General features: G+C 45.5%; 1 protein-coding gene across 3 annotated transcripts; it reads left to right on the top strand.

The window, feature by feature from the left end:
• Positions 1–2,319: 2,319 nt before the first annotated feature.
• On the top strand, positions 2,320–23,577 carry LRRC8A (leucine rich repeat containing 8 VRAC subunit A). Of its 3 annotated transcripts, XM_054084308.1 has the most exons (5): positions 2,320–2,453; positions 3,905–4,030; positions 8,644–8,773; positions 12,679–14,842; positions 18,117–23,577. In XM_054084308.1, the coding sequence occupies exons 4-5, from the start codon at positions 12,686–12,688 to the stop codon at positions 18,390–18,392; spliced, it is 2,433 nt and encodes an 810-aa protein (XP_053940283.1). In that variant the 5' UTR covers positions 2,320–2,453; positions 3,905–4,030; positions 8,644–8,773; positions 12,679–12,685; the 3' UTR covers positions 18,393–23,577. The 3 variants fall into 3 exon arrangements, with proteins under 3 accessions (XP_053940283.1, XP_053940281.1, XP_053940282.1); XM_054084306.1 differs by lacking the exon at positions 8,644–8,773; XM_054084307.1 differs by lacking the exons at positions 2,320–2,453; positions 8,644–8,773 and adding an exon at positions 2,454–2,589.
• Positions 23,578–25,087: the final 1,510 nt, after the last annotated feature.

Genomic DNA, 25,087 nt, shown 5'->3' with positions numbered 1-25,087 from the left:
TGGCTCTTGGAAGCACCAGGGGTGATAAAGGGCTTTGGGGGGCAGATCCCTTCCTCCCAAAGGCTTAGAGCTAGAGCTGCCAAAGTGTTTTGGCTACCTGGGAAAACGTCTCAGCATATCTTTCAGACGAAGGCTCGTACTGGCATAATTAGAGTGGGATCAATTATGTGGTATAGCTGTAATTACTTTGGCATGGTAATGGCTGGGGATTTTCCTTTGAGTGTCATTCCTTCAGTCATTTGGAAAAATGAGTTTTTAAGTCAGTCACACACTCTTAAAAATCTCACCTTGAAGGTTTAATATTATTAGAGAGGAGAATGGGTCACAGGTACAGCAAATGAAGTCATCACCGTTAGGTTCACCAGAGGATGTTGACCTACTGTTACCATACAGCCTAAAGTGAGATCCTGCAGTACTGTCTGCCCCCTGGGCTGTGGATGGGCAGGGAGGCAGCAGACTCGGAGGGGGATTTTGGTGCTGGGATGCAGGAGTTAAACTCCTCTTCGCTCCTTTGAGAGGTGACAATTGCTTAAGTGAGGTGCAGAGAGCAACTTGTCTTCCTTGGCTTCCGTCTTCCTTTTGTGACACGCACCAATGAATCAGGTCGTGTAGGTCTCCTGAGTGAGTAATTAGCGTATCCCTTTCACAGTAGGAAAAAGTGAGCCATAGAGAAAGGAAGTGACTGACGTCCACTGTGCCAAAGGTTCCAAATCCTAACCTGACGTCCAGCTGCTTGGCTTACAGCATCCCTGCCATGACTAAACAGAATGGAACGTCTGTGCAGGCAGATGCAAAATCTTTGTTTATTAAACTTCTGTTTAACTCCCATACTGAAACAAACAGATGGAGGGAAAAGTTATGTTTGCTTACGTAAGAATGCACATGGCACATCCTGAGCCATCTACTAGCTCAATACCATTTTATCCTCTCCCTCTTGCTGCTCACGCTATACTCTGCCCCCTCCTCTTCCAGCCTTGCACCTTCCCTAGTTGTTGTTTGCCCTGGAGCTGAGCTCTCTTAACTTGCTAAATTAGCAAAAGCCAGCCTGGCAGAAAAGTAGATGGTTTTGTGTAAGGTCCATGAGCTGAACTGGCTCAGGGCAGTGCGAGTGCTAAAGGCACGGCGAGGGAACAGAGCTCTGGGTAGGGACTGGAGCTGAGAGGAGTGGGGAGAAGGAGGGATGGGCAGGAGCACGAGCCCCTACCTTCGTAGGCAGGATTTGGCCTTCCTATTGGTTCAACAATAACATGCAACTTCACCTTAATGTCCTCTTGAAATTCAGCAGAAATTGCTGGATGCCATGTATGTGACCAGCAAGGAAAGGACACATCTGCCCTTCTTGGACTTTGTACCATAAAATTCAAAGAAAATTAGGACCCTGTTATGGTCATTTTAATTTAACAGGTGCATCTAGGTCTAAAAAATTCTTCTTAATGATTTTTTTTTTTTTAAGTAAATACAGCTACTGCAGTGGTATCTACCACACTGTCCCCTGGCAGATGGGATCATAGTTTCTCTGGTACTGATCCAGTGCCTATTGCACAGGATGCTAAAAGCTTTAATGTTCCTAGAAAGCCACAGATATGCTTATTTTACTATAGCAATGATCACTGATGTTTGAATTGGCTGCACTTAACCACTCAGTACTTCCTCTCGTACACCATGAAAATATAATGAATGCCTTTGAACCATCCTTTATGAATTTTTTAGCAAACTGATGCTGCCCGGTGTCCTGCAATGAGTCAGACAAATGAAAATAGGCATTAGTGAATCAGCCGACTTTTTTCAGGTACCACAAAGTTACTGTTGGATAGAGCTTCGTTACGCACTGGTGTTACTAATCCTGCTGTAAGGAAAACACACACTGTTATTTTTTGGTGGCCTTAGTTTGATAACCTGCTCTCGTGAGACTTCGCCTGGAGCTCTGCATCCACTTCGGGAGTCTTTCAGCACAGGAGGGACGTGGGTTTGTGGGAGCGAATCTAGGGAAGGGCATGGAGATAATCCTATTCATCTATGATGAATGAGATTCATCATGATGATTCATCTATGATTCGATGAATTCCGATCTCCTGAGTCGCTCACAGCAGGTGAAGGCGCCCACCTTACCTCCACCTGCTCAGCTCCAAGCCTAGCTTTGCAGCGGCCCCTTTAAGATGGCCGCCATTTTGCGCGTGCCCTGCACCAAGATGGCACCCCAGCCTTCACTTCCCCCTCCCCGACACGCCCTCGCTTTAACCCCCGACCACCATAAGCCCCGCCCGTCTCGCCTTTGCCCTGCACAAAGATGGCGGCGCGCCCCTCTCCCTCACCCCGCCCCGCTCCCAAGATGGCGGCGCCCTCTTGTCTCGCCGGGGGCGGGTGAGGTCAGTTCCGGGGAGGTGCCGCCGCGGTGCGGTTTGGGGCGAACAAAAGGAGCCGGCGAGCGGGAGGGCGGGGGCCGAGGCGGGCAGGTGGGTACGGCCGGTGTGGTTGCTCTGTGACGTGGTGCGGTTGCTGTGGGACCCGGGGGTCGGGGTACCGGGCACCGCTCAGCAGGGCCCGGGGAGCGCATTGGCCTCGCTGCGCCGGGATTTGCTGACTAATTCGGTGAGAATGAGACTCCTTCGGGTCCCGGAGAGGACAGTGGGTTCCCTGCCAGAGCTGCGGGGCGAGGAAGGGCCGGGGAGCTCGGTGCGGGGTCGCCGTTATGGGGGGAGCTCGGTAAGGGGATCCCCGACGCGGAGGGAGCCCGGTGCAGGGTCCCCGTTATGCAGGAGCTTGGTAAGGGGGTCCCTGTTACCGGGAGAGCTCAGTGCGGGGTCCCTGTTACGGGGGTGCCCGGTGCTGGGGTCCAGCCAAGCGGGAGCTCGGTGCCGGGGATGGAGCCATTGAGGTTTTCGGTTCTAGAGGATGGCTTTTCCCTTTCTGGAGAGCTGAGGCGCAGAGCTAGTGCTGGGGTGTGCTGGCTTTGGGCTGGAGATGAAGCCTGAGGGAGGAAAAGGGCAGAGCTGTCTCCTTTAACATCTCCCATGCAGCACAGGGGGAAGCTCAGAGCCTTTAAACCTCTCCTCTGCAGCAGTCTGTCACAGCTAAACCAGAGCAGCTCCAGCTATCAGAGGTCTTTTCAGAACCTGTCAGCCCCAGCAGTAACCCTGGAATCGGGAGGAGTGTGTTCTTGAACATCTTCACCAGTTTGGGTTGTTTTTTTTCCCCAGTGATGTCTGTTCCTTTCCATTTTTCTTTGTTGTTAACAAAAAGCTTCCTGAAGTTCTGCAGTCCTCCCTGCACAGGCAGAAGGCTGGATGCTTGAAAAGCTCTCCAAGCCTCGCGCTGCTCCCTTGTCTGGTTTCCCATGCCCCGTGCTGACATGCAGGAAGCAAGGAAGAAAAAAGCGAAGGGAATTCTTGTTGATGCTGCTAAACTGCTGTCCCTTTAGAGATTTGTGTTGGTAGATACATGTGGAGAGGAGAGGAGGCAGTTGCTTGAATCCAGAATGGTTAGGAAGATGATCTACATTTTCGGATATTCCCGATGGTAACATCTTAGAGGAAAAAATCAAACTTTTCAGACTAGGTAGTAGATAGTAAAGCTGTTGATCCTTTTTCCCTGAGGTTAATCTGTCTCTGTCAGTTTAGGCTTAATTATAATATTCAGCATCTCCTTTGGCTGGGTCCGTGCCACCCGCTTTTTGATAACTTGTATTGTAATAAAAGATGTTGGAGATTCCTTCCTCCTAAGAGATTTACTTGGTTCTTAGAGCTCTTGCCATCTTTCTACGTATTGAGGTGTCTCTGTTTCCCTGTGACCATCCAAGTTGTGCCTTGCTCCTTGAATATCCTTTACCAAGCTTTTACATAGCATGGATCCTCTGTGAACTTGAGGATCTGTTCTTTGCCGATAATCCCTGTTTGTTTCATTTCAGGGAAGCTGTTCCCATGGCGTGTGGGGAATGCAACGCTTCAGCACCCGCTCAGGATCCAGCACGCAGGAACATCATCCACTTCCAGCACAGAGAACTGAAGTGCAGATAGCGGAACCCAGCTGCAGGGTAAGGGCTCCAGGCCAGCACTTGAGTGATAAAATAAAGCAAAAAAACCCAGCAGGATACTACTTAAACGTGGTTGCAAAGCACAGGGTGGTGATGGGATGATGGATAAGAAGCAAAGAGGAAAGGTGGTTCATCAGAGGGTGATATGAGGAGAGTGGTGGTGTGCTAATTAAGTTCTGTGAGCCCTTAGTCACCTAAGGAGTAAATGAGCTGTGTGTTATCCAAAGTAAAATATAACTGTTATAGTTATTCATCCGTACATCTGTCCGCTGGCCAGATGACCCCGACTCCTCGTTGCACTAAACAGTAAATATCTCAAGGCTGTAAGTGGTTTGGTGACTGCTACTAAAAGGAATGCAGATGAAAGTTAGCAAGAACTGTTCAGTTTGGTAGGCGCTCATCCATTTCCTGCAGGGTGGTGTTTGTGTTTCTGTACACCCATCTCAGGCAGTTTTTTGCAGCAAACTCTTTTGAGCACTCTGGCTCATGACGTGGGTGTCAGTTAGGCAACGACAGAAACTAGTTGCAAGAAACTCCTTCCTTCGTTCTTCACTAGGATCATGGTGAAAGGTATTGCAGAATTCTATGCTTATCTTCAGGATGAGAAATGCTGTCCAGATTGGCCATGTTCTGAGCAGCGAGATGTCCAGTACGTATCCAGAGCACGAGGATCCCTAAGACTTGTCTGATGCGCTGGCAGTCCACTGGTTTGTTATTTGTGCTGATCTCTCATGGTATTTGGAAACTCAGACTTTATTCGTGTAGGGCAAAACAATCTGCATAAATATTTCCTTAAAGTCTGCCAGAAGCTGTGTGATGAAAGTTAAACGTTTTCATGTTTGAAATGTGGAGTGCTTGAAACCTTCTAGTGATGGCTTACTGAATGCTTAGAGTTGATTACATGCTAGTAGATGCTGCAGGCGTTCAGAGAGGTGGTTTGTGGTTCTCTGATACTATATTTTTAAATAAGCAATGGAGGTCAAACATATAAGTTATTGTGTAATAGCTTTGTGATTAGAGCAGCTTTATTAGTGGCCTTTGTGTGATTCTTCCCCATTCTGAAGAAGGATTTTGTTCAGTAGGGCACTTAAAAAGGAAGCGAAACTCATTTCTGGTGTTAAATTTGGCCTAACCAGTGTCTAGGAAAACAGAGGTGCAATATCAGGTGAGCAGTGGTGGAGCACAGAGGGAAGAAGGGTTTAGGAATTTTGTGTGGGGCTCCTTAATGTGAGGATTGAGGGGAGGATGTGTAGCTATTTGGTAATGATTAAATGTTAATGTATTGAGCTGCAGGGTGCTGAGCCTGCTTTGTGCATGTTTCAAGTGTTTAAAACTAATGTGTGTATCCTAAACTGAGGTAGATACTGAACGTGCATTTCCCAGTGTCTGTGCTTGGAAGAGCATATCTTGAATGCATCTAAGCAGTTTTTCCCTTAAACTGTTGATGTAGTGTGTGTGTTGTATGTTGCAGTTCATATAGCTGTATTATACGTGCCCCTCCTGGTGCTGCGAAAATGCATTTGAAATGAAAAGCTATTCAGTCGTGACCTCCCTGCTGAAATAACAGTGCCACCTCCTCCTTGTGTACTGAGCATTGTTAACATTTGCTATGAAAGCTCCTTGGCAATTCACAAAGCTCCTCTTGTGACAGATTTGCATGCGGCTTTCTTTGGCCTCAGCCTACCTTTGTGCACTGTAGAGGTGCGTCCTGGGCGAGTTAACAGGCTCTCTTTTAGAGGCTTGGTTTTAATCAGATTTTGGTGGTCAAAGATGGCCTGTGCCTTATTAATCGACTCACGCAGACAGAAAATGTTCTGAACTGGAAGTCACAGTCACTGTTCTGGAGCTCATGGTCTGAAGGCAAGGCTTACAGGGCATGGTGAATAGGTGCGTATGTACTTATTCCTCCTCTTTCCTCAGACCGAGACTCAATATTACTGTGCTCATAGCTGATGTTATTTATCTTGCTTTGCTCTCATCTGTAGCTTCTTTCATCTTAACAGGCTCATCTCTTTGAGCTTGAAAACAGCTGTGGTAACACCCATGGATTTCTGCATCTTGTGACAGTCTGTCAATCAGTTAAGATTATGCTTGCTTAAAAGTTTTTTCTCACTTTGAAACTACTGCCTTGATTTCTTAATCTGATGATGGGTCTGTCAAAGCTCTGCTCTGTCCACCATTTCTGTGTGTAGCTGAAAACGGTTACCTTTTCTTGTGTGACTCTTCTCAATGCTGGCATTACTTGCTGAGTAGCCTTCTGCAGCTGATGAGGCTCTTGAAGCTGTTCTGGTTGTTACAAGTTAATGATGTTGCTCTCTGTTTATCTTGAGTAGTTACTAACAGAATTAATTCCATCACTGGCATTAGTCAGTAGGAGGGAGTGTTTCATAGTATCCTGTTGGAATAAGGCTGTGGTACTTCCAAGACAAGTTCCAATGAAGTTCCTTGTCCTTGAAATATCTATTTTCATGGCAAAGAGAAAAGTAATTTTGGATAGGAAGCCTGTGACCATGTACGTTCATAATTTATAAGCTGACAAAGACATTTTTCTGTTTTGCATCATTGTAGCAAGTCATCTGGTAGCACTTAAATACATAGGTGTATGTACAGTCCCTGCTCCAGGCCTCTGTGATGCTGATAACCTCAGACTGCGTTCAATTCTGTGCAGCTGGGGCAAAATGCTGTTAGGAGTCAGAAAATGTGGCAGGCTAAGCCAGATCTCCAGCGTGGATTGTTCTGATAGTGCAGGTGTTCTTCCCTGTGCTTGTTAGGACAGGCTTGGCTTGTGTGACGGTAAACGGGAGCCGTTGCACTAGGCTGTTCAGAAAAAAAATGCCAGTCTTGCATCTCATGGGAAGGATCAGCTAAGGGGTGGCTGTGCAAATGGTAATGTGCTCTGCATGGTGTAGGTGAGATACTCTTTGTGAGCTTCGGTAAAGATGATGTGACCCAGTTGGTTCACTTCATCCTGCTGTGTCTTGTGGCTTGGGTGAGGCTGAATGTTGTGCGCAGCTGTTGGGCAGTTGTGTGAACTCTAACTTACAGGGCTCTCAGACTCCAGTTCACTGACTGTTCCACCAAGTGAAGAGTGTGTGTTCTGGCAGCTGCTGTTTCCACTCTTCTGTGCGCTAATCTAAATGATAAATGACCCTTTAAACTTCACATGTTCACTTCTCTATCTGAGAAGACATTTTGTCCCACAGGAGGGGTTTATATTTTTTAATGCAGAGAGGGCCTGATGTAGGGATAACAGTTTACTGGGGAGGGCTTTGACCCCGTTATTTCTAAACAGCAAAGTACAAAATCACTTGAGTGATTCTGTCTCATGTTTTGCACTTTTCCAGCTGATCACATGGCTGTCCTTGTGCTTGGAAGGTTTTCCGAGGGATGCCTGAAAGCAGCTCTGTTTCAGCTTCTTTTTTTTTTTCCCCCCTCTTAATTCTAGGCCTAATAAACACAGGGAGGAGGCACGTAAATTCCCAGTCCCATTTCTGACCTTACATTTCCTGGTTTTTGAACAAAGAGCTCTGTGTCATGCCTTTCTTTAGGATTTCAGGTGGCAGCATGCTGGGGAGGGAAACTGCTCTGTTGAAAGCTTATTGTAACGTGTTGCAGCTTGTCAATAATCGGGGCTATAGTCTTAACAGCATCAAGATTTCTTTCCCTTATCTACCTCTGCTCTTGGTGTACGAACAACTCCCTCTTTCACTGGGCTTCTAAGAGGTAAGAAATTCTGTCAGCGGTGCTTGACTTCTGCTTTCAGACCACAGTCTTGCAAGGAAAGCCACTGAGAATAGTGGACACTAAAGAGTTGCAATATCCAACATACAGTGCATCCATATCTCCTTACCTATAGCTGTATTGTGAGGCTGCCTCGCTTGGAAGCTGCACATCACTGAAGGTGAGGAGGACTTCCCTGATTTCAGGAAGGTCCTGGAAGTAAGCGGTGGAAACTGAAATTCTCATGCATGCCATGAGTTTTTGCATGCAGTTCTATTGTGCCGTTAGCTCAGAGTGGGCAACAGAAAAGAAGAGGAAAGAGGAGGCTGGATAAAGTATTCGGCAAATGATGAGTCGAGCTGCCAAACTAGGCAGTGAAACACAACAGTGATGTTGTTTCTGGTCACTTTGTTCCTAGCTGGATATACTGGCTAGCAGTTGGAGGCAGGAATTCCAAGCACTGCTAAGCCAGGTGTCTGTCAACAATAAGTCAGTCTTCACTTGTTTAGGTTGGATGATTTTGGGTAGAGGAACTGTCCAAATCAGAGGATGTTTGCTCCTGCAGCAGTTGTTCTCTTAATACCTTGAACTTCTTTTGCTTTGTGGGAAGCGTTCATGCTCTCGGCTCTGTCAGCCTTTATCTGTTGAATTACATGCTGCTTTATAGTGTCTCTGTCAGGCAGATAGGTTTCATCTCATTTCTGACTGATTTTACTGTTTAGGTGTGGTGTGCTCAGAATGTCCCTGTTCTTCTGACACAGGCGATTATCTTTTTCCTCCAGGTGTGTCTGGTAACACGTAGGATTAGTACTTGGTGATGCTTATGGTTGGCTGCAGTCTGGGTAGGTTTGGCAGCTGGTTATGTAAGTCTGAAACTGCCATTCCTTCAACAGATCAGCGTGTTCAGCGTTAATGGTGAGGCTGTGCTGCACACGGCAGGTAGGTGCCCTGCAGGCTGCAGCAGGGATGGTCCTCTGGCTAAAGGAATCCTTGGATCCAGGGGAATCTGCAGGCACTGAAGAGGTATGTAGTGTCTACACATGGAATGTGCAAAGAATTCAGGAGTGTGTTTGTTTAGGCTGGATGGATCGTGATGTGTGATAATGAGGCTTTAGCATGCAGATCTTTCCCTGTACAATCTCAGATGTTGCTGCTATAAACTATCTTGGAGTTGTTCTTTATGGGGTATGAATTGTAGTGCTGCTTTGGTGTATCCCAAATCCTCAAGGTAATTTCTTAGTGGCAGAAGGTGAAGGACTGCTCAGGGACTGTGTGGTAGCTTGGAGAGCACTGTGGAATGCAAAAGCTGAAACTCCTCTGAGGCAGACCCTTCTTAAGGTTTTTTTTATCTTTTTTCTCAGTCTGCAATACCTAAAGCCTGCGTCTTTAATTACGCCCTTGGAAAACTTACTTCCTTATGCTGCTGGTAAGTTGACAGGAGGCAGAGATGTTCCACCCTGTCGGCTTATACAAATTTAGTGAAATCAGCGCTTTTAAACTTGAGTAAAGCACTCCATCGAAATCTTAGTATCCATGCCTTCCATGTGACAGAGTTAACTGGACTGTTAGCGAATTGCCTGTTTCTGAGCTCCAGCTGGAAAGTTCTGCAGCTTGAGGTGTAGATGAAGGAGATCAGATCCTTCTTCAACAAAGCTACTCTGACACAGTACTTCCTTTCCAGATAGGGCTGTTCCTGTGTATAAACTCTTTTGCTCAGTTCATGTGTTCTGTGTGCAGCCTTCATCGAGGCTGCATGACAGAGCTGACTTAGCAAATGAAGCTTCTTCGTGGGAAACGCTTTCCCGTTGATGGAGCATGCTGGAGTTCAACTTCTATAGAAGAGCAGAACCTTGAAGTCTTTGCAGTCTGCCTGCTATGAAACTCAGTCTGGTCTTGGATATGAGAGGCAACTTTGTTTTTGCCCAACTGTCTTTGTGCGAGGATCTTTCCTACTCTTATAATACCCTCCATGTAACTTATTCTATCCTGCTGCCTGGTTCTTGTTGGGAGGGTGTGTTCCAACTACCTGCATGGTTTCTGTGCGGCAATTGGAATCGTGGTCCCTGTGGGAAGAATCCTGCTTTGCAGGAGACTGTCAAGTCACAGACGTGGCCCCTGACAATCTGATTTCTCAGTTAGTCTGCTGTCCTGATCAGCCCCAGCAGCGACAGTGCTTGCTCTAATCCAGAAGAGTGTGTTGCAACAAGAATCACGTTCTAAAATGATTACAAAATGGAGTCCGCGAAGGAAAGATGACATTTGCATCTTGATGCAAAACTGTCTTTCAGAAAGGGAAAATAGGTCACATGGGAAATCTGAGTGAGGAGGGGCGCAACTTTCCCACCTACTTTCTCAAGTTTTTAGTGGGAAATTTTCCCTTTTACTGCAGATGCTGGGAGTAAGATTAAATAAGATATGATCAATTCCAGCTTCTGTAAAGGTGGCCTCTAGTTTTATTGTTGTTTGGGACTTGAGCAGGGTCTCCACTGCTGCCAGGAGCAGGGGAGACTTGCTGAGAATGTCCTTTTCTTCCTCCAGTGACCCTGTCATTGTTACTAGAAGGCAGGACATTTCCTGCTCCACCCTGCTGGGGTTTAATTGCTGACACTGAGCCTTAATAAACTATCATGGGACACTCAGATGTTTTTTTTAATCTATCTTGTAGATGCACAATGTGAAAGGAGATTTCCTACCCTACTGGTAAACAGAACTAGGGAGCCTGCTGGGCTAATTCCTGGTTAGTTTCCTTCCTGGCTGTCTTGAGATACAAATCCAAGTAAGCACAAAGTTAATTTCTGGATTGGGCAAAACTAGCAACTCAGCACTACAACGTGAGTCTGACAATGCCTTAGCCATGAGACCCCAGTTCTCAAAAGGAGAGCTTACTTAAGTTTCCCTACCAAGAGTGATGAAACACTGGAAGGAGGAGGAAGGGTCTTTGGAAGAAGTGAGGCCTAGGCAAGAAAAAACAAAATAAAATATATATATATTTTTTTCTTCCTCGGTGTGGGGTAGGAGAGTAAGGAGTTGTTTAAATAGGGAACAATTGTCTTATGAACAATATCAGTGTCTTCAGGAACATGCAGTGAAAAGAAAAGAGGAATAGGATCTTACACAGCATTTATGGAGAGCAGTGAATGATATGGCAGCATTTGTTACCTCTTAGATGTAGTTTAGAAAGAGTCCCTACCAAAGCTTTCCATCAGATCTGTCCGGAGGGCTCGAGATGGATGTGCGTTTGCTGGGAGACAGCCTTGGGACTCCCGTGGAACCTTGGAGTGGAGAGTGGCGAAGTCTCTGCTCTCAAACCCCTCCAGGTTATGAGTCTGGTAGGACTGAAGCTGTGCTCACCTGCAAGCATAGTTTGATTTGGGAAGCTAAGCCATGTCCAGGTTAACTGTTCCAGCAGATGACTGCAGTAGCTTTTGATGTTCCCCTTTGCAAAACTTTCCAGGCTTTCTCTTGTTTGGAGTGTGGAAGCGTAGGGCTCTGCTCCCTCAGTCTGATTACGGTGGGAGGGTGACAAAGGGCATGTATGTTCTTGTCTTGTTTGTTTTCCCTCGTGGTCCAGTGGTGTCTCGTCTTTCCCTGGCTCTCAAACCTTTCAGTAGCTGAACTTCCTAGTTTCTCTAGGAATTGTCTTTCTTTCCGAGCCTGGTGTGGTGGATGTTCTAACAAAAACCCAAACAAACAACAAAGCAAAAAAAGCCTTGTGTGTGTCATGCTCTGGTGCTTCTGAGGAATTCAGAGTTCTTGATCTTCCTCCTTTACAATTGAATTCATGGGAATATCAAAACCACTGCAGGATTGGTGCTTGTCCTGCTATTGAACTCTGCTAGCAGGTATGATGTGATCTTACTGCTTTTTCACCATCATTAGAACAAGTTACAATGACTTCATGTTCTTTGCTTGTGTTGCCTGTCAGACAGGGAAACATTTGTGACCTCACAGTTATCTGTGGATTGCTCAGGCTTCAGGGCTTTCTGTGGCTTGTAGAGAATGTGCTCAGAGTTCCATCTGGAAATCTGAAGGACAGAAGCACTGCCATAAGGCCTCTGCTTCCCAGAACCTTTTGATTTCCTTTGTGGCTCTTAAATCCCAGCTGAAGTGAACTCTGGGTGGGAGTGGTTGATCAGGGAAGTGAATTCTTCTTTTAAGTATATCTCCCCCTTCCTCTCCTTCTGAAGTAAATAATGCAAAGTGCAGCTGTTACAGGATTTCGGTTCTGAATCTATTAGAGGGCAACTGACTAATCTTTCCTTGGAGAATTAGTGCAATGGGATGAAGCCAAAACTCCTTACATGGAAGGAAAAGTTATGGTATCGAGCAGCTTTGTTCTCTTTTCCAGCTTCCTTTATCACTGATGTTGAGTTGTGTCAATGAAGTGGTTCTAGGAAATGGAATTGTATCGAATGTAAATCCTCCTCCTTGCCCTGCTGAGAACCACACATACAGAATTATTATTTTCTAGCTCTTTAAAAATGGTAACAAACTCATGACATCTATGCCCTGTGTGTGGATTTTATCACTTCTAACAGTGCTGGTGGATTCCTTCATCCCTGAAATAAAATCCCTAGATAAGGCAGTAAGCTGCCAACCACCAGTCTGGCAGGCTGGTTTAGGTTGGCCTGGCGCACTTTAAGCGTGAATGCCTTGTCCCACAGACTCCTAATGATAAGTACTGCTTCTGATGGTTTGTGGCAGTTCATCTGTCAGGGAGAAAAGCAACAAACTGACTTCACAGCCTCAGCTGTAGCAAATTACTCACAGGAAGCCTCATTCATTTGTCTAAAAGTGACTTGAAATTAGGCCTGGGCTAATTCCAGTCTTGCTGTGCCAGCGCTTAAAACATGAGTTTCCTGATGCCCTGTTGAAAAGCAGAACAAAACAGTTGAAGCTAGTAATGCCTGCTTCTGGTTTCCTTTCAGGTGAATCATGATTCCAGTCACTGAATTGCGCTACTTTGCTGACACTCAGCCAGCATACCGCATCCTGAAGCCATGGTGGGACGTCTTCACGGACTACATTTCCATCGTGATGTTGATGATTGCGGTGTTTGGAGGGACGCTTCAGGTCACCCAGGACAAAATGATTTGTTTGCCCTGTAAATGGGTTACCAAAGACTCTTGCAATGACTCAGTCAGAGGTTGGACAACCACAACCCCAGAACGTACCTACTATAATTCTAGTCTTCTTCCCTCGACTGATACAGGACCTACGGGGATCCGATATGACTTGGACCGGCACCAGTATAACTATGTGGATGCAGTGTGTTATGAGAACCGTCTGCATTGGTTTGCCAAGTATTTTCCTTACCTGGTGCTGCTACATACTCTCATCTTCCTGGCTTGTAGCAACTTCTGGTTCAAATTCCCAAGGACCAGCTCCAAGCTGGAGCATTTTGTGTCTATTTTGCTTAAGTGTTTTGACTCTCCGTGGACAACGAGGGCCCTGTCTGAGACAGTGGTGGAAGAGAGTGATACCAAGCCAGCATTTGGGAAAATGAATGGCTCCATGGACAAGAAGTCCTCCACGGTCAGTGAGGATGTGGAAGCCACTGTTCCCATGCTGCAGAGAACAAAGTCTCGAATCGAGCAAGGGATCGTGGACCGGTCTGAGACTGGTGTCTTGGACAAAAAAGAAGGTGAACAGGCCAAAGCACTCTTTGAGAAAGTGAAAAAGTTTCGCACGCATGTGGAAGAGGGAGATATAGTTTATCGCCTGTACATGAGACAGACCATCATCAAAGTGATCAAGTTCATCCTGATCATCTGCTACACTGTTTACTACGTCAACAACATAACGTTTGATGTTGACTGTAAAGTGGACATTGAGAGCTTGACTGGCTACAGGATGTACCGCTGTGCTCATCCTTTGGCTACTCTCTTCAAAATCTTGGCATCGTTCTACATCAGTTTGGTGATATTCTATGGCTTCATCTGCATGTACACGCTCTGGTGGATGCTGAGGCGATCACTCAAGAAATATTCCTTTGAGTCTATTCGGGAGGAGAGCAGTTACAGTGATATTCCCGATGTGAAAAATGACTTTGCTTTTATGCTCCATCTGATCGATCAGTATGACCCCCTGTACTCCAAGCGCTTTGCAGTCTTTCTGTCGGAGGTGAGCGAGAACAAACTGCGGCAGCTGAACCTCAACAACGAGTGGACTTTGGAGAAGCTGCGCCAGAGGATCACCAAGAACTCCCAGGAAAAGCTGGAATTGCATCTTTTCATGTTGAGTGGCATTCCTGACACGGTTTTCGACCTCATTGAGCTGGAGGTCTTGAAGCTGGAGCTTATCCCTGATGTCACTATTCCCCCAAGCATTGCTCAGCTCACCAGCCTTAAGGAACTGTGGCTCTACCACACAGCTGCCAAAATTGAGGCTCCAGCCCTTGCCTTCTTGAGGGAGAATTTGAAATCTCTCCACATCAAGTTCACAGACATCAAGGAGATTCCTCTTTGGATTTATAGCCTGAAGACCCTAGAGGAGCTTCATCTGACAGGGAACTTGAGTGCTGAAAACAACCGGTACATTGTGATAGATGGATTGAGGGAGCTAAAGAGGCTGAAGGTGTTGAGGTTGAAGAGTAACCTCACCAAGCTGCCGCAGGTGGTGACAGATGTTGGTGTGCATCTTCAGAAGCTTTCCATCAACAATGAGGGCACCAAGCTCATTGTTCTCAACAGCCTTAAGAAAATGGTCAACTTGACAGAGCTTGAGCTGATCCGTTGTGACTTGGAACGCATTCCTCACTCCATCTTTAGCCTCCACAATCTGCAGGAGATCGATCTGAAGGACAATAACCTAAAGACCATTGAGGAAATCATCAGCTTCCAGCACTTACATCGTCTCACTTGCCTTAAATTGTGGTACAACCACATTGCCTACATTCCCATGCAAATAGGCAACCTAACCAATTTAGAGCGCCTTTACCTGAATCGTAACAAGATAGAAAAGATCCCTACGCAGCTCTTCTATTGCCGAAAGCTTCGGTACTTGGATCTCAGCCACAACAACCTGACTTCCATACCGCCAGACGTTGGACTTCTTCAAAACCTGCAGAACCTCGCTGTGACAGCCAACAGGGTAAGTGAGCAGGGAGCTGAGTGTTCTGTGTGAGTAAAACTGGGGCACTTTTGTTATCTGTGTGATTAAACATGTTAAGGTGTGTGAAATACTCCTGACACTGCCTTCTATTTAAATTCTTAAGCTTTTGTTTCTCTCTGAGGGGTTTATCTAAACATACAGGTAACTCCAGGGGCAAAAGTCTTCTTCAAACAGCCCTGGTTCTGTAGCCGTTCCTCTCGACTGTTAGACTACTCATAAGTGGTAACTGGAGGCTGTTTAGGAATCCTGCCTGTCTGTTATTTCTCTGCAGTTAGAAGCTTGTAGTCTCTAACTTGACAGCAGTTTTGAGCTTAAAATGGAGATGGGAGAAACTTAATCTAGAACTATGTATGTAAACCTGTGTAACTTCAGCAGTGGTTGTGCACCGTGGCAGCATGTAGGTGTGTGCTTTCAGCTTTGCTTATAGAATCTTGCATTTCCAGAGAATATTCCGTAGTTTTTGGTCTTGTAAGCATGCGCTTTTGGTGAGGAGTTGGGTAGGGACAGACTTAAGAGAAACGGTTTTTAAGCTCTCACTTTTAATGCATTGGCTCATTCCACAGAGGTGACTTTGGAGGGAGCAAAGCAGTCTTCTGCAGCGCCCTTACTCAAGGCAGGGTGAACTAAACCAGGTTTATCTGTTGGCAGACAGATGTGAAAGCTTGAACTGTGGCAATTCTTTGACTTTCAGAGGAGAGGAAATACGATAGCTCCTGGCCGTGCTTCTGTGTGATAGCCATGAATTTTCTTGTGTAATCCCAGAGGTCAAGTCTCAGCATTAACTGTCTGAGCCTACATGCAGGGCAGCGAGGGTGACCAAGTGCACTGTGCTGCTCGATTACCACAGGTTGTCTCCTGGCTTGTGTTGGAGAATGTTTATTTGCTTAAAGCAAACTGTACCCGTGCTTTTTCCTGAACCTTTTCTCCTCTGTTTGGGATAAAGGAAACCTCATTCACTCTGATCACAAGGATCAGTCAGTGACCGCACAGACTGGTGTGCTGAGCTGAAGGGCTTGTTGAAGCTTTCGTTCCTTCTATCTGCAGGTTCCTGGAATGTTCTTTTTGTCTTGGAGTTTATTACCACCTGAAGTTGCAAAAGGCTCTAACATAACTACAAATTGCTGGCAGATCTAATTAGTGGCTTCTGGGTTCTTCTGGGAGCACGCACTAGAACTGTCCTGGAGCAGTTGTATGTCGAGTTCCTTACCGCTGCTGGCGAGATGTATTTATAACTGAGCACTGTTGGATTGCCTATGAGAGGTAGACAGAGCCCCTCTGGCATGATTTGGCTTTTCACCCAGGGAAACGTTCTCAAATCAAGTATTTAATTGCTAAAGCAGTTCAGTATTAACACAGGGTTCCTAAAACTCCAGTCACCGTGTTGAAGTCGGTGTCTGAAGGTTCATGACTGAGTTATGCCACTGCAGATTAGTGGCAGAGCTGCTCAGTGCTCCCAGTTTAATAGCTGTGCTCTCTTTTCCCCCACTGACACACTGGATGGCTTCAGCTCTGGTAAACCCCATGGTAGGCACACATCATTTTCTATTCAGTTAAAAGCCAAACTCTTCTTGGAGCAAGCACAGCTGATATGGGCAGTGCCTGAGGATAGCATTAAGCAAAGATGAGGGAGTTTTAAAGATTCTTAAGCTTTAAGCTCAGAATTTGGGTAATTCTGTACCATTTGTGTTCCGTCAGCCTCCTTTGCACAGCTTCCTGAGGGTTAATCTGCAGTGTGTCCTCTGCAGTCCTGGGGTGGAGCCTTCTTGGATGAAAAGGAGTGAGAGGCAGCTCCATTTTCTGCATTGTGGCACCACCCATTCCTCTCTGAAAAAAAACTGCAACAGGAAGGCTGCATCAGTCTTCTCTCCAGTGTGTTCTGAAGCAAAAGGTAGTGGGGACGCGGTGAAACAGCAAAGCTGTTTGTGTCCTCTGCAGATTCCTGGGCAAGGCCACAGTTGCCCTGGGACCCTGACAGTCTTGTTGCTTACAGCAAGAAACACATGAACTGGTAGGCTGGCATTTCCCAAGGCCAGGAATTATCTTGACTGTCCTCTCCTGGCTCAGCAGAGCAGCAAACAGAGCCTTTTGGAACTGGCTGGTACCAGTGTTCCATTCTGGAAAGCAGGCTGTGCTATAGCACGTTGTTTCCTTCCTAAACCAATACTTGTCCCTTAAATAGCACTATTATTTTCAGGACCCCGTGGCTATTTGCATGTTGCTGTTTGCAAAATACTGGACAGTACCAGTAACGATGACTGAATTGAATGGTCTTTAATTGATCAGTCTCATCTTGGCTTTTCCTTGGACTCAACTTGTTCAGAACTGATTATGGTCTAATTTAGCCGTGAAGGATGTCCTGCATAATTTAAGTTTTAAAAAGGACACTGTTGAATTTAAAGGCAATTTAAGGCCTCCAAGATGAGGCCTTGAACTAAGGGGAGAATACTGAGTTGCTACCTTTGTTTCATAGCCTGGTGTGTGTTAAACCTTAGCCACATTGTCTTCCTAGAAATTCTTTGGGAGGACTGGACTATTAGAAAGCTATAATAGTAATAAACCTTATTAAATTAGTGACTCATGGATGCATGAAGGTGGTGGTGGGAAAGCTCACAGCTGATGGCTTCATTTCTTTGGTTGCCTTTTGTCACTGTCAAAACCCCCTGTGCTGTGGAGCCTGGGGGGTTCTTGCAACATTTGAAAGCCCTACAGAAACAATGAAAGAAGAGCCCCAGTTGTCAGGGCCTGGAGGTTGTACCCATGTAGCCTCTGCTCTTCTTACAGCAGATCTAGGAGCACTGGCTAACCCCAGTCTGGGTGGTGTTCAGTATGGTACCAGTTGTGCTATGGCTGTTTAGAGCAAAGGGACTGTGATCCAATGATGGTTCTAAGAGTTTGGGATGGAAAGAAGCTAATGCTGATGGGAACGTGTGACAGCATAGGCCAGCTGTGAGCAGGTTGCTGGTCCTCTCAGTGTGACATCAGTGGTGTCTTTTGCTTTAGCCACCATCATTGGAGATCTTTTGTAACTCACACAATAATGTCTGAAAGAGGAATCCATATGGTCATGATGTAGTGACTTTTACTTTGGGAACAGTCCTTATGGTGGAAAGCAGGAGCTCACTCAAGAGAGAAGTGGGTGACTGAAAACAAGTGCTCTGTGAACCTTGAAGGATTGTGTGGACTTGTTGGTCTGTTATGAGCACATGTCCTGTTTGCTGGCGGCTTTGCCTACAATTTGATTTCTCTTTTTCAGATTGAGAGTCTCCCACCAGAGCTGTTCCAGTGCAGGAAGCTGAGAACATTGCACCTGGGAAACAATGTGCTGCAGTCACTTCCATCCCGGGTTGGAGAGCTGACAAATCTGTCCCAGATAGAGCTACGAGGGAATCGCTTGGAGTGCCTGCCTGTGGAGCTGGGAGAATGTCCTCTGTTGAAACGCAGTGGGCTTGTGGTAGAGGAGGACCTGTTCAACACGCTGCCCTTGGAAGTCAAAGAGCGGTTGTGGAGGGCGGACAAAGAGCAAGCTTGAACCCCTGGAGAAAGGAGAAAAAAGCCTCTGACCAACTAGAAGGAAACAAAAGGCCATTCCAGTCCCCATTTCCCCAGGTCCTCCCCTTTCTCCTTTCCTATCACTACCAGACTAGCCAAGGAGTCCCTGAACAATCGCGACTGAATGAGGCAACTTCTTGCCTCAGATGCAGGACGGGGGAAGCTTGGGATCAGGATGAGGATCAAGACAGCTTAGTTGGCCTCTGAGGAAGAGCCAGAGGGAGCAAGAGATCTTGCTGTTCTTCTGGACAGGAAGTGAGGTGGATGGTGCTGGTGAGAATAAATTACCTTTGAAGGAGAAAATGAAATATGGGGTTTGCTGCATTGCTCCAAATGGGGCTTATACGTGGCAGGGACTGATGGTGTCCAGTGTCCTGCAAGCAAAGGTCAAGAGACTAGGAAACTCTTGAACCTCCATCTCTTTCTGTGACACCTGGTACAGTTCCCCTCTGACATGGAGATTCAGTCAGTGAGGCCCCACAGTGGGGTGGGATAGGATACAGACAGCTGATTTTATCTAGATGCTGGCATTAAAATTTGGGGGATAAACTTATCTTGGACATCAGCTTGAATGCAGGATCTTTTTGGTTTTTTTACCAATCATGTTTTCCCCTTTACCCCCTGTACCTTCTCCTCTTGCCCCTGGAGAAGGAACCAGACCCCTCAGACTCTCTGCTCATTTCAGCTTGCACTATTTTAACAGTTTTAAGTCATTTGTACTGATGGGTAGATCACACTTCTCCAGCTGATATGCTGGAGGCACTAACTGACACAGTTCCGGAGCTTTAGTGTGTTCTGAAATGGGTGATTTTAGTGGAAATGGGAGAAAGATCTGCGAAAAAAAGCAGTGGGACTGCCTAATCCACTCTCCCAGAAGCATTGAGTTGCTTCAGGATCTGGCTTTTAAAGTTTTTAAGTTACTTTTGAATTCCTGATATTTTGTACAACTGGTTGGTGTGGTGGGGAGTCTCCTGGGCTTGAATGGTGTTAGTGGAAACTCAGTTTTCCTCTGCACCTTTTGCCTCCCCCCCATTAAGCTGTTAGATGCTTTGCCACCGTTTTCATTAACGCAGTCTACAGAGCTGCTTGATTGTTCTTTTCTTTTGTCCTCCTCACTTTAACAGCTGTCAGTTCCTGTTACACCTCTTGACCTAAATAAGAGGCTAATGCTGATTGAAGTTGGTGCTGGAAAAGAAACTGGTCTTCCTGTTTCTTCACCTTTTCATTCCCTCAGCATTAAGGAGCAGTGTGAGAATCCTCTGTGGACTGAGCTCCTCCAGGTCCCTGGGACAGAGCAGTCTTTATTAAAACAAGTCTGACCTGTTTGGTATTGTTTGACAAAACCCCAACCTTCTGCTCTGGCAGAGGTAGATAATTTATCATAGCTACTGATAATCATGTCCTTAAGGTGGGATGGTTAAAGCGTGCCCACAGTACACGTTAAGTCTGCTCTTTTCCATCAGAAGGAAGAGGAGGCTCAAGGACCTGCAGGTCCTCATTGTAATACTCTGCATCAGACCAACAGGTTGGCTCCAAGGTGGAGTGCTGCAAGTTGAGGCCTGAGAAGTTTGGAGGCCTCCCCTGGGTGCAAACATGGGAAGCGGCAGCCATATCCCAAAAGTGCTTCCCGGCACGCTGCCAGTGTGAGGGCCTCGGCTTAGCAAATCCTAGTGATCCCTTGGATGTTGAGGCAATAAGGCATGCTGCGGCTTTCTTCATCAGATGTAAGATATGAAATATATACACTAAACATGCTGAAACCATGAATCATGTTAACTGGGCTCTGGATTTGTTAATGTTCAGATGCTTAAATAAAGCTACATTAAAATCTGGGAGATCTGCTTATAAAACTGCTTTTAAGAAAGACGTAAATTCTGCCTCCCTTAGTCCATTCATTATGAGAAGTTTAAACAATCCAGAGAATAATGTAATTAAATCTCTATCTGGAAGGCAAGGTACTCTAAAAGCTCTTCATGTTTCGAACAAGGTTAGTGTTTTGAAATTGTGTTAGAGAGGGGCTGCCGCTGAGAGGATGGTGAAGTATTGATGCTGATGTTTCCTGGATTGTACTCGTTCTACCTGCACAAGCATTTTGCATCAACAGAGGGTAGAAATTGCTGGATGGGCTTAATGCCGCTTAAGTAAAGTGGGAATGGCTTTGGGCTTACCTACAGTAATAGTGAGTGTGGAGGCTGTGGGATTGTGGAGGAAACTTCTTTTCCTTACTCTGTGCCAAAAGGTTGTGATGGCTGCAGAACAGAGGCTTGAACTCTGTTTTGCATTCAAGGCCACTGGGTGACTGGTTTACAATGTGTATTTTAGGCTAGGCAGGGCTGACAGGGCAGGGCACCTCACAGGGTTTTCACCTGGCTTACAGGAGCAGAGGGCTTTCTTCTGTATGCCTGGATCATTGTAAATGACTCTTGATTCCCAGTGTGGTCTTAGTTATCCAAACTAATCTTTACACAGCTAGGCTAGAAGTTTCTATAAGCAGCTTCTGAAAGTATGCTGCAGCGCTTCTAAAAGCTTGCAAGCCCCTGAGCTGCCGTGTGTCTTGGTGCTGAGTCCACAGGACAGGTGGGCAATAGGCTATTCTGCTGGAAGTCGGAAACTCTCCGGCTTCTGATAAATAACAGACCTATTCTCCTGCTGCTTTCTGAGTAGAGACTGCTCCGTGCCTGAGGGCTACAAAGCAATTACAGGCCAGGCCAGTACTGATCATGCATGAAAACACTAGCTTTTTGCTGCTCTTACAATATTCCAAGCTCAGATTTTTCCAGTCAGGGCTGATAGGGCTTGAGATGGCTTCCTGTGTGGCAAAATTGGGATGGGCAGCCTGATAACCTCTTGTGCCAGAAACACACGTGGCACAGAAATCCATTGCCATTCTGGTAGGCAGCAATATGTGTTATTTACTCCTGATATGTGCTTCTTGGTCTTTCCTCAAATAGATACCGATTCCAGAGTATCAGTCTTGTGTGATGAGATGGAAGAAGCTTTAAAACTTCAAGGACAGGGTCTAAACCATGAGGTCCTGAACGTGTTCACTGCTCAGGACTCCTGCAAACTCAGCCCACAGCAGAATGAGTCACCTGCTACCCATATTGTCTGGATTGCTCAGCCTTTGAAGGATGAGCTTACATCAACAATCCTTCCTCCTTTGCAAGCATGCAATCAGTGTATTTTATTTATTTTCCTTTAAATATCCATCAAACTGAAGTTTAGGGGTTTTATTTCTGACACTCTGTGCTTTCAGTAAAAAAAAAAATATCAACTTAAGCAGACAATCAAGTGTCTGGTCAGTGTAGTGTTCTTCTGACAGGCTTTTCAAAGCACTTGAATAGTAGCAAACCAGATTATTTATTAGCTGCTAAACTGTACAACAACCTGAATTCAAACCAACTGTTTCCCTAATAGCACTTCTGAGCTGAATGAGTTTTTGCGTAGATCACATACGCCCTCATCCCGTGTCAAGACCGAAGGTTTGTAAGATGAAATTCTGCCTTTCCTGCTAAATATCCCCCAAACCTGCGACTGATTATTTGTAACCAGCTGGAAGGCGAGGAGCGCCAAACCTGTTACATGTGTAAATCTTGCTGTATCTCTGAAACTATGCACTGGAATGAGCTGGAGTTGTTCTTTGTTTAAGATTCTTTTCTGATTTTATGATCTGGTCCCCATTAATTCAGCAGCTGGAATCAATTAACTCTGCCAGTCTGGGTGGTTAAATGGCCGTTACAGGTGTCTCATGATGTGGTGTTCTTGGGTATTAATTGTTGCTTCTTGATAATATCCTACCTCATTTTTTATTTTTTCTTATTACCATTTATACGCTCCATTTAGCTCACTGAATTAAGTCAGTCCTTGGTGTTCGTTACCACAAGTAGTGTTAAGTGGCATTCGGTTGCTGAACCACACTGCGATTCTCCTTTTTTCCCTCCCTAACAAATGAATCTAGGGATTTTGAGAACAATGACACATCCTTAGCAGAGGATGAGGTGTATGGAAGAAATTTCAGATATTATCGATTCAACAGCTGTGGCACTGTTTCCTTTCTGTACTTTTTTGGAAAGGGGACTTGCGTGGTTTGAATTCTTTGGGTGTTTTTATTTTTTCAGTCCTCTAAGAGAGGGATAACTTCTTTTTCCTCATTAATAGCTGTGCCTTCCCCAGCAATGCATTAATGTAACTTCTCCACAGGGGCTCTCGCTCTTCAAGTGTATTTGCAGTCAGCTCTGCCTGAAGCCAGAGCTGTTCCCTCTGGTTCTTTTTCTTTCTTAGCTTTTGGCCCGACTTCTCACTGACAAACAGTATTGTCGTACTGTAAGCGGCAGAGTCATCTACTCTGAAATGTTACCCAAGGTAAGGCCGTGCGAGTGCTAACAAGTAAAACTATTGCTTAAGCTTCACCTTGATTTTTATTTTTCTTTCTTGTTGCATTTTAAAATGAATTTTCCCCCCACTGTTTGGCCACACAGTGGATCCTGTGGGTTTACCAATCATGTGCCAAAACAGAGTTTTCTGTCCTACCTGCTTTCTCACATTGCACGAAGCAGAACTGGAACTGGAGTAGAGTATTGTTTGACTCTGACCTTTCCCCTTCCATCCCTCCAGCTGCAGTGGTTAATATTCAACCACTTTGGCGGTATGAAATCCTCCTGAAATCTCATCTCCAAAATCCCTTTTTAAAAGCAGCTGTATTTGAATTGCTGCGCTGCATCGTGAAGGTGAACTTTGTGCGCATTCACACAAAGAAAGGCTTAATTTAGGATTTCGGGAACTATCCTTCCCTTCTTCCCTCGGTCTCCTTTAAAGGAATTTTATTGAACAATGGGGGAGATTTTTCCGTAGGAGCCAATGAGAAAGGGGGCTTAGGAGCCCGAATCTTTTACAGCTGACAGATGTGTCCATTTCAGTAAGACGCTACTCATGGCTTAAACATTGTTCACTCCCACTTGGTAAAAGTAGGAGCAGGGTTGTGGTTTGGCATCGAGACCTGCGACTTGCTGTAACGTTTCAGAATCATGGCATTCACTTTGTAAGTGGGGTTGTTTGGGCAGCTGATCAGCCAGCACCTCCACCTTCAGCACTGAAGGCTGCTATTGTTTTCTCTGAACGACTTGTAAGACTGGACACTTTAACAGAATAAAAGTTTTAATTTTTAATTTGCATTTTCCTTTAATGTCTGCTTTCTTTTAAAATTTCTGTATGCTAAGGCACTTGGCCTTTCACGATCTTGCTTTTCTGAAGACAAATGTTAATAATTCCAGCTATTGTGTAGGATTATTGTTTCTCTCACTCATTGTATGAGTCCTTGTGGATTATGGCATTCCTTTATGAATAAGTAAAAATTAAATGTAGAGTGAAGGAGGTCCTGCCCTATGACAAGCCTGGACTACCTTATGTATTTCACCATTGCTTTAACAAATGGCTGGAACAGTTTTTGTTGCCAAATACAAGGCTATTGGAGTATGGTTGGACTTGATGATCCAGTGGGTCCTTTCCAACCCGGTGATTCTATCATTCTATGATGCCCTACAGGGGCTCCGTTGGGCTTTCAAGATGCATATTGCGCTCCCCTTTCCTCGCAGAGGGATAGGGACCGCAGTCGGTGGAGAAAACTGCCTATTGCCATAGAAATTGTGTCTGCAGCCAACTGCTGGTAACACATTATTTCAGTGTGTTTCCTAGCTGTCTGCCTGGAAGCATTTCCAACTGGAAATGTTGGCAGATAGCGTCTTTCCCGATGGAGTGGGTTCTTGATGTATTACGGAGAATCAGCCTGCGACTTCCAAAGGCAGTCGTGAGTTTCTGTGCGGCCCGTTTATTGCACAGAAAAGTGTTTTTCTTGTGTTTTGCCTTCCCTTGCTTCCTCTTCCCCTGACTACTTGACCACAGTGACACCGGTCCCACTTCAGAGGTGGAAAATGTGAGCAGGCTGTGTAAGAGGTGAAAGGTACCTCTCTGGGTGCTCCACTTGCACTGCAGCTCCTTTTGACGAGGATTTACAGGCACTGAATAGCTGAGCCACAGGAAGGAATTAAAGGTATTATCCAAGAAAACTGTTTTTTTTCTGGATTCCTGCAGGAATATAGTGATGGGGAAAGAGCATGGGGTAAAGAACTGATCTGTCTTTGCTGAAAAAAGAATTTTAATACTGGTAATTTAATGTTTTCTGAATAGATCACTGAAAAGCGCAAACTAAAGATGCAGTAGAGGCAGCTGGACCTGTATTGGTTTTATTCTGATGAAACCCTCTAGTCCTGCTGCACCTAAGTTATTTACCCTGCTGGTATATGAAGGAAGTAACCATCCTGCTTTTACTTGTTGATGACAATGAGACTCCCTCGATGGAAAATGACTGCATTTATGAGGCTGTTGATAACTTGAAAGGCCCTGTCAATACAGGGAAAATGATCCAAGTATCTATGCCATTTTATATACAAATATACTGTTTAATACAGTTGAAATATTCATCATTGTCATTGCTCTCGTGCTCCTTGTTTCTCATTAAATACTCTGTCTCTTGTTGCTGATCATATAGAAGATTTCAGGAGAGTTGATGAGATCTAGCTGCAACTTTTCCTCCCCTAAGAACCCTGGCAGCTCCAACAGCAGCAGTTTTAAACTGGAGAGCTGGCAAACTGGCCTGGCTCCGAGTGGTTTCAATAGGAA

This window comes from Cuculus canorus, chromosome 19 (assembly GCF_017976375.1).
Source record: "Cuculus canorus isolate bCucCan1 chromosome 19, bCucCan1.pri, whole genome shotgun sequence".
NCBI classification, from domain to species: Eukaryota; Metazoa; Chordata; class Aves; order Cuculiformes; family Cuculidae; genus Cuculus; species Cuculus canorus.
Note: the sequence above shows the minus strand (reverse complement) of the source record. Positions and strands in the feature narration are given on the sequence as shown.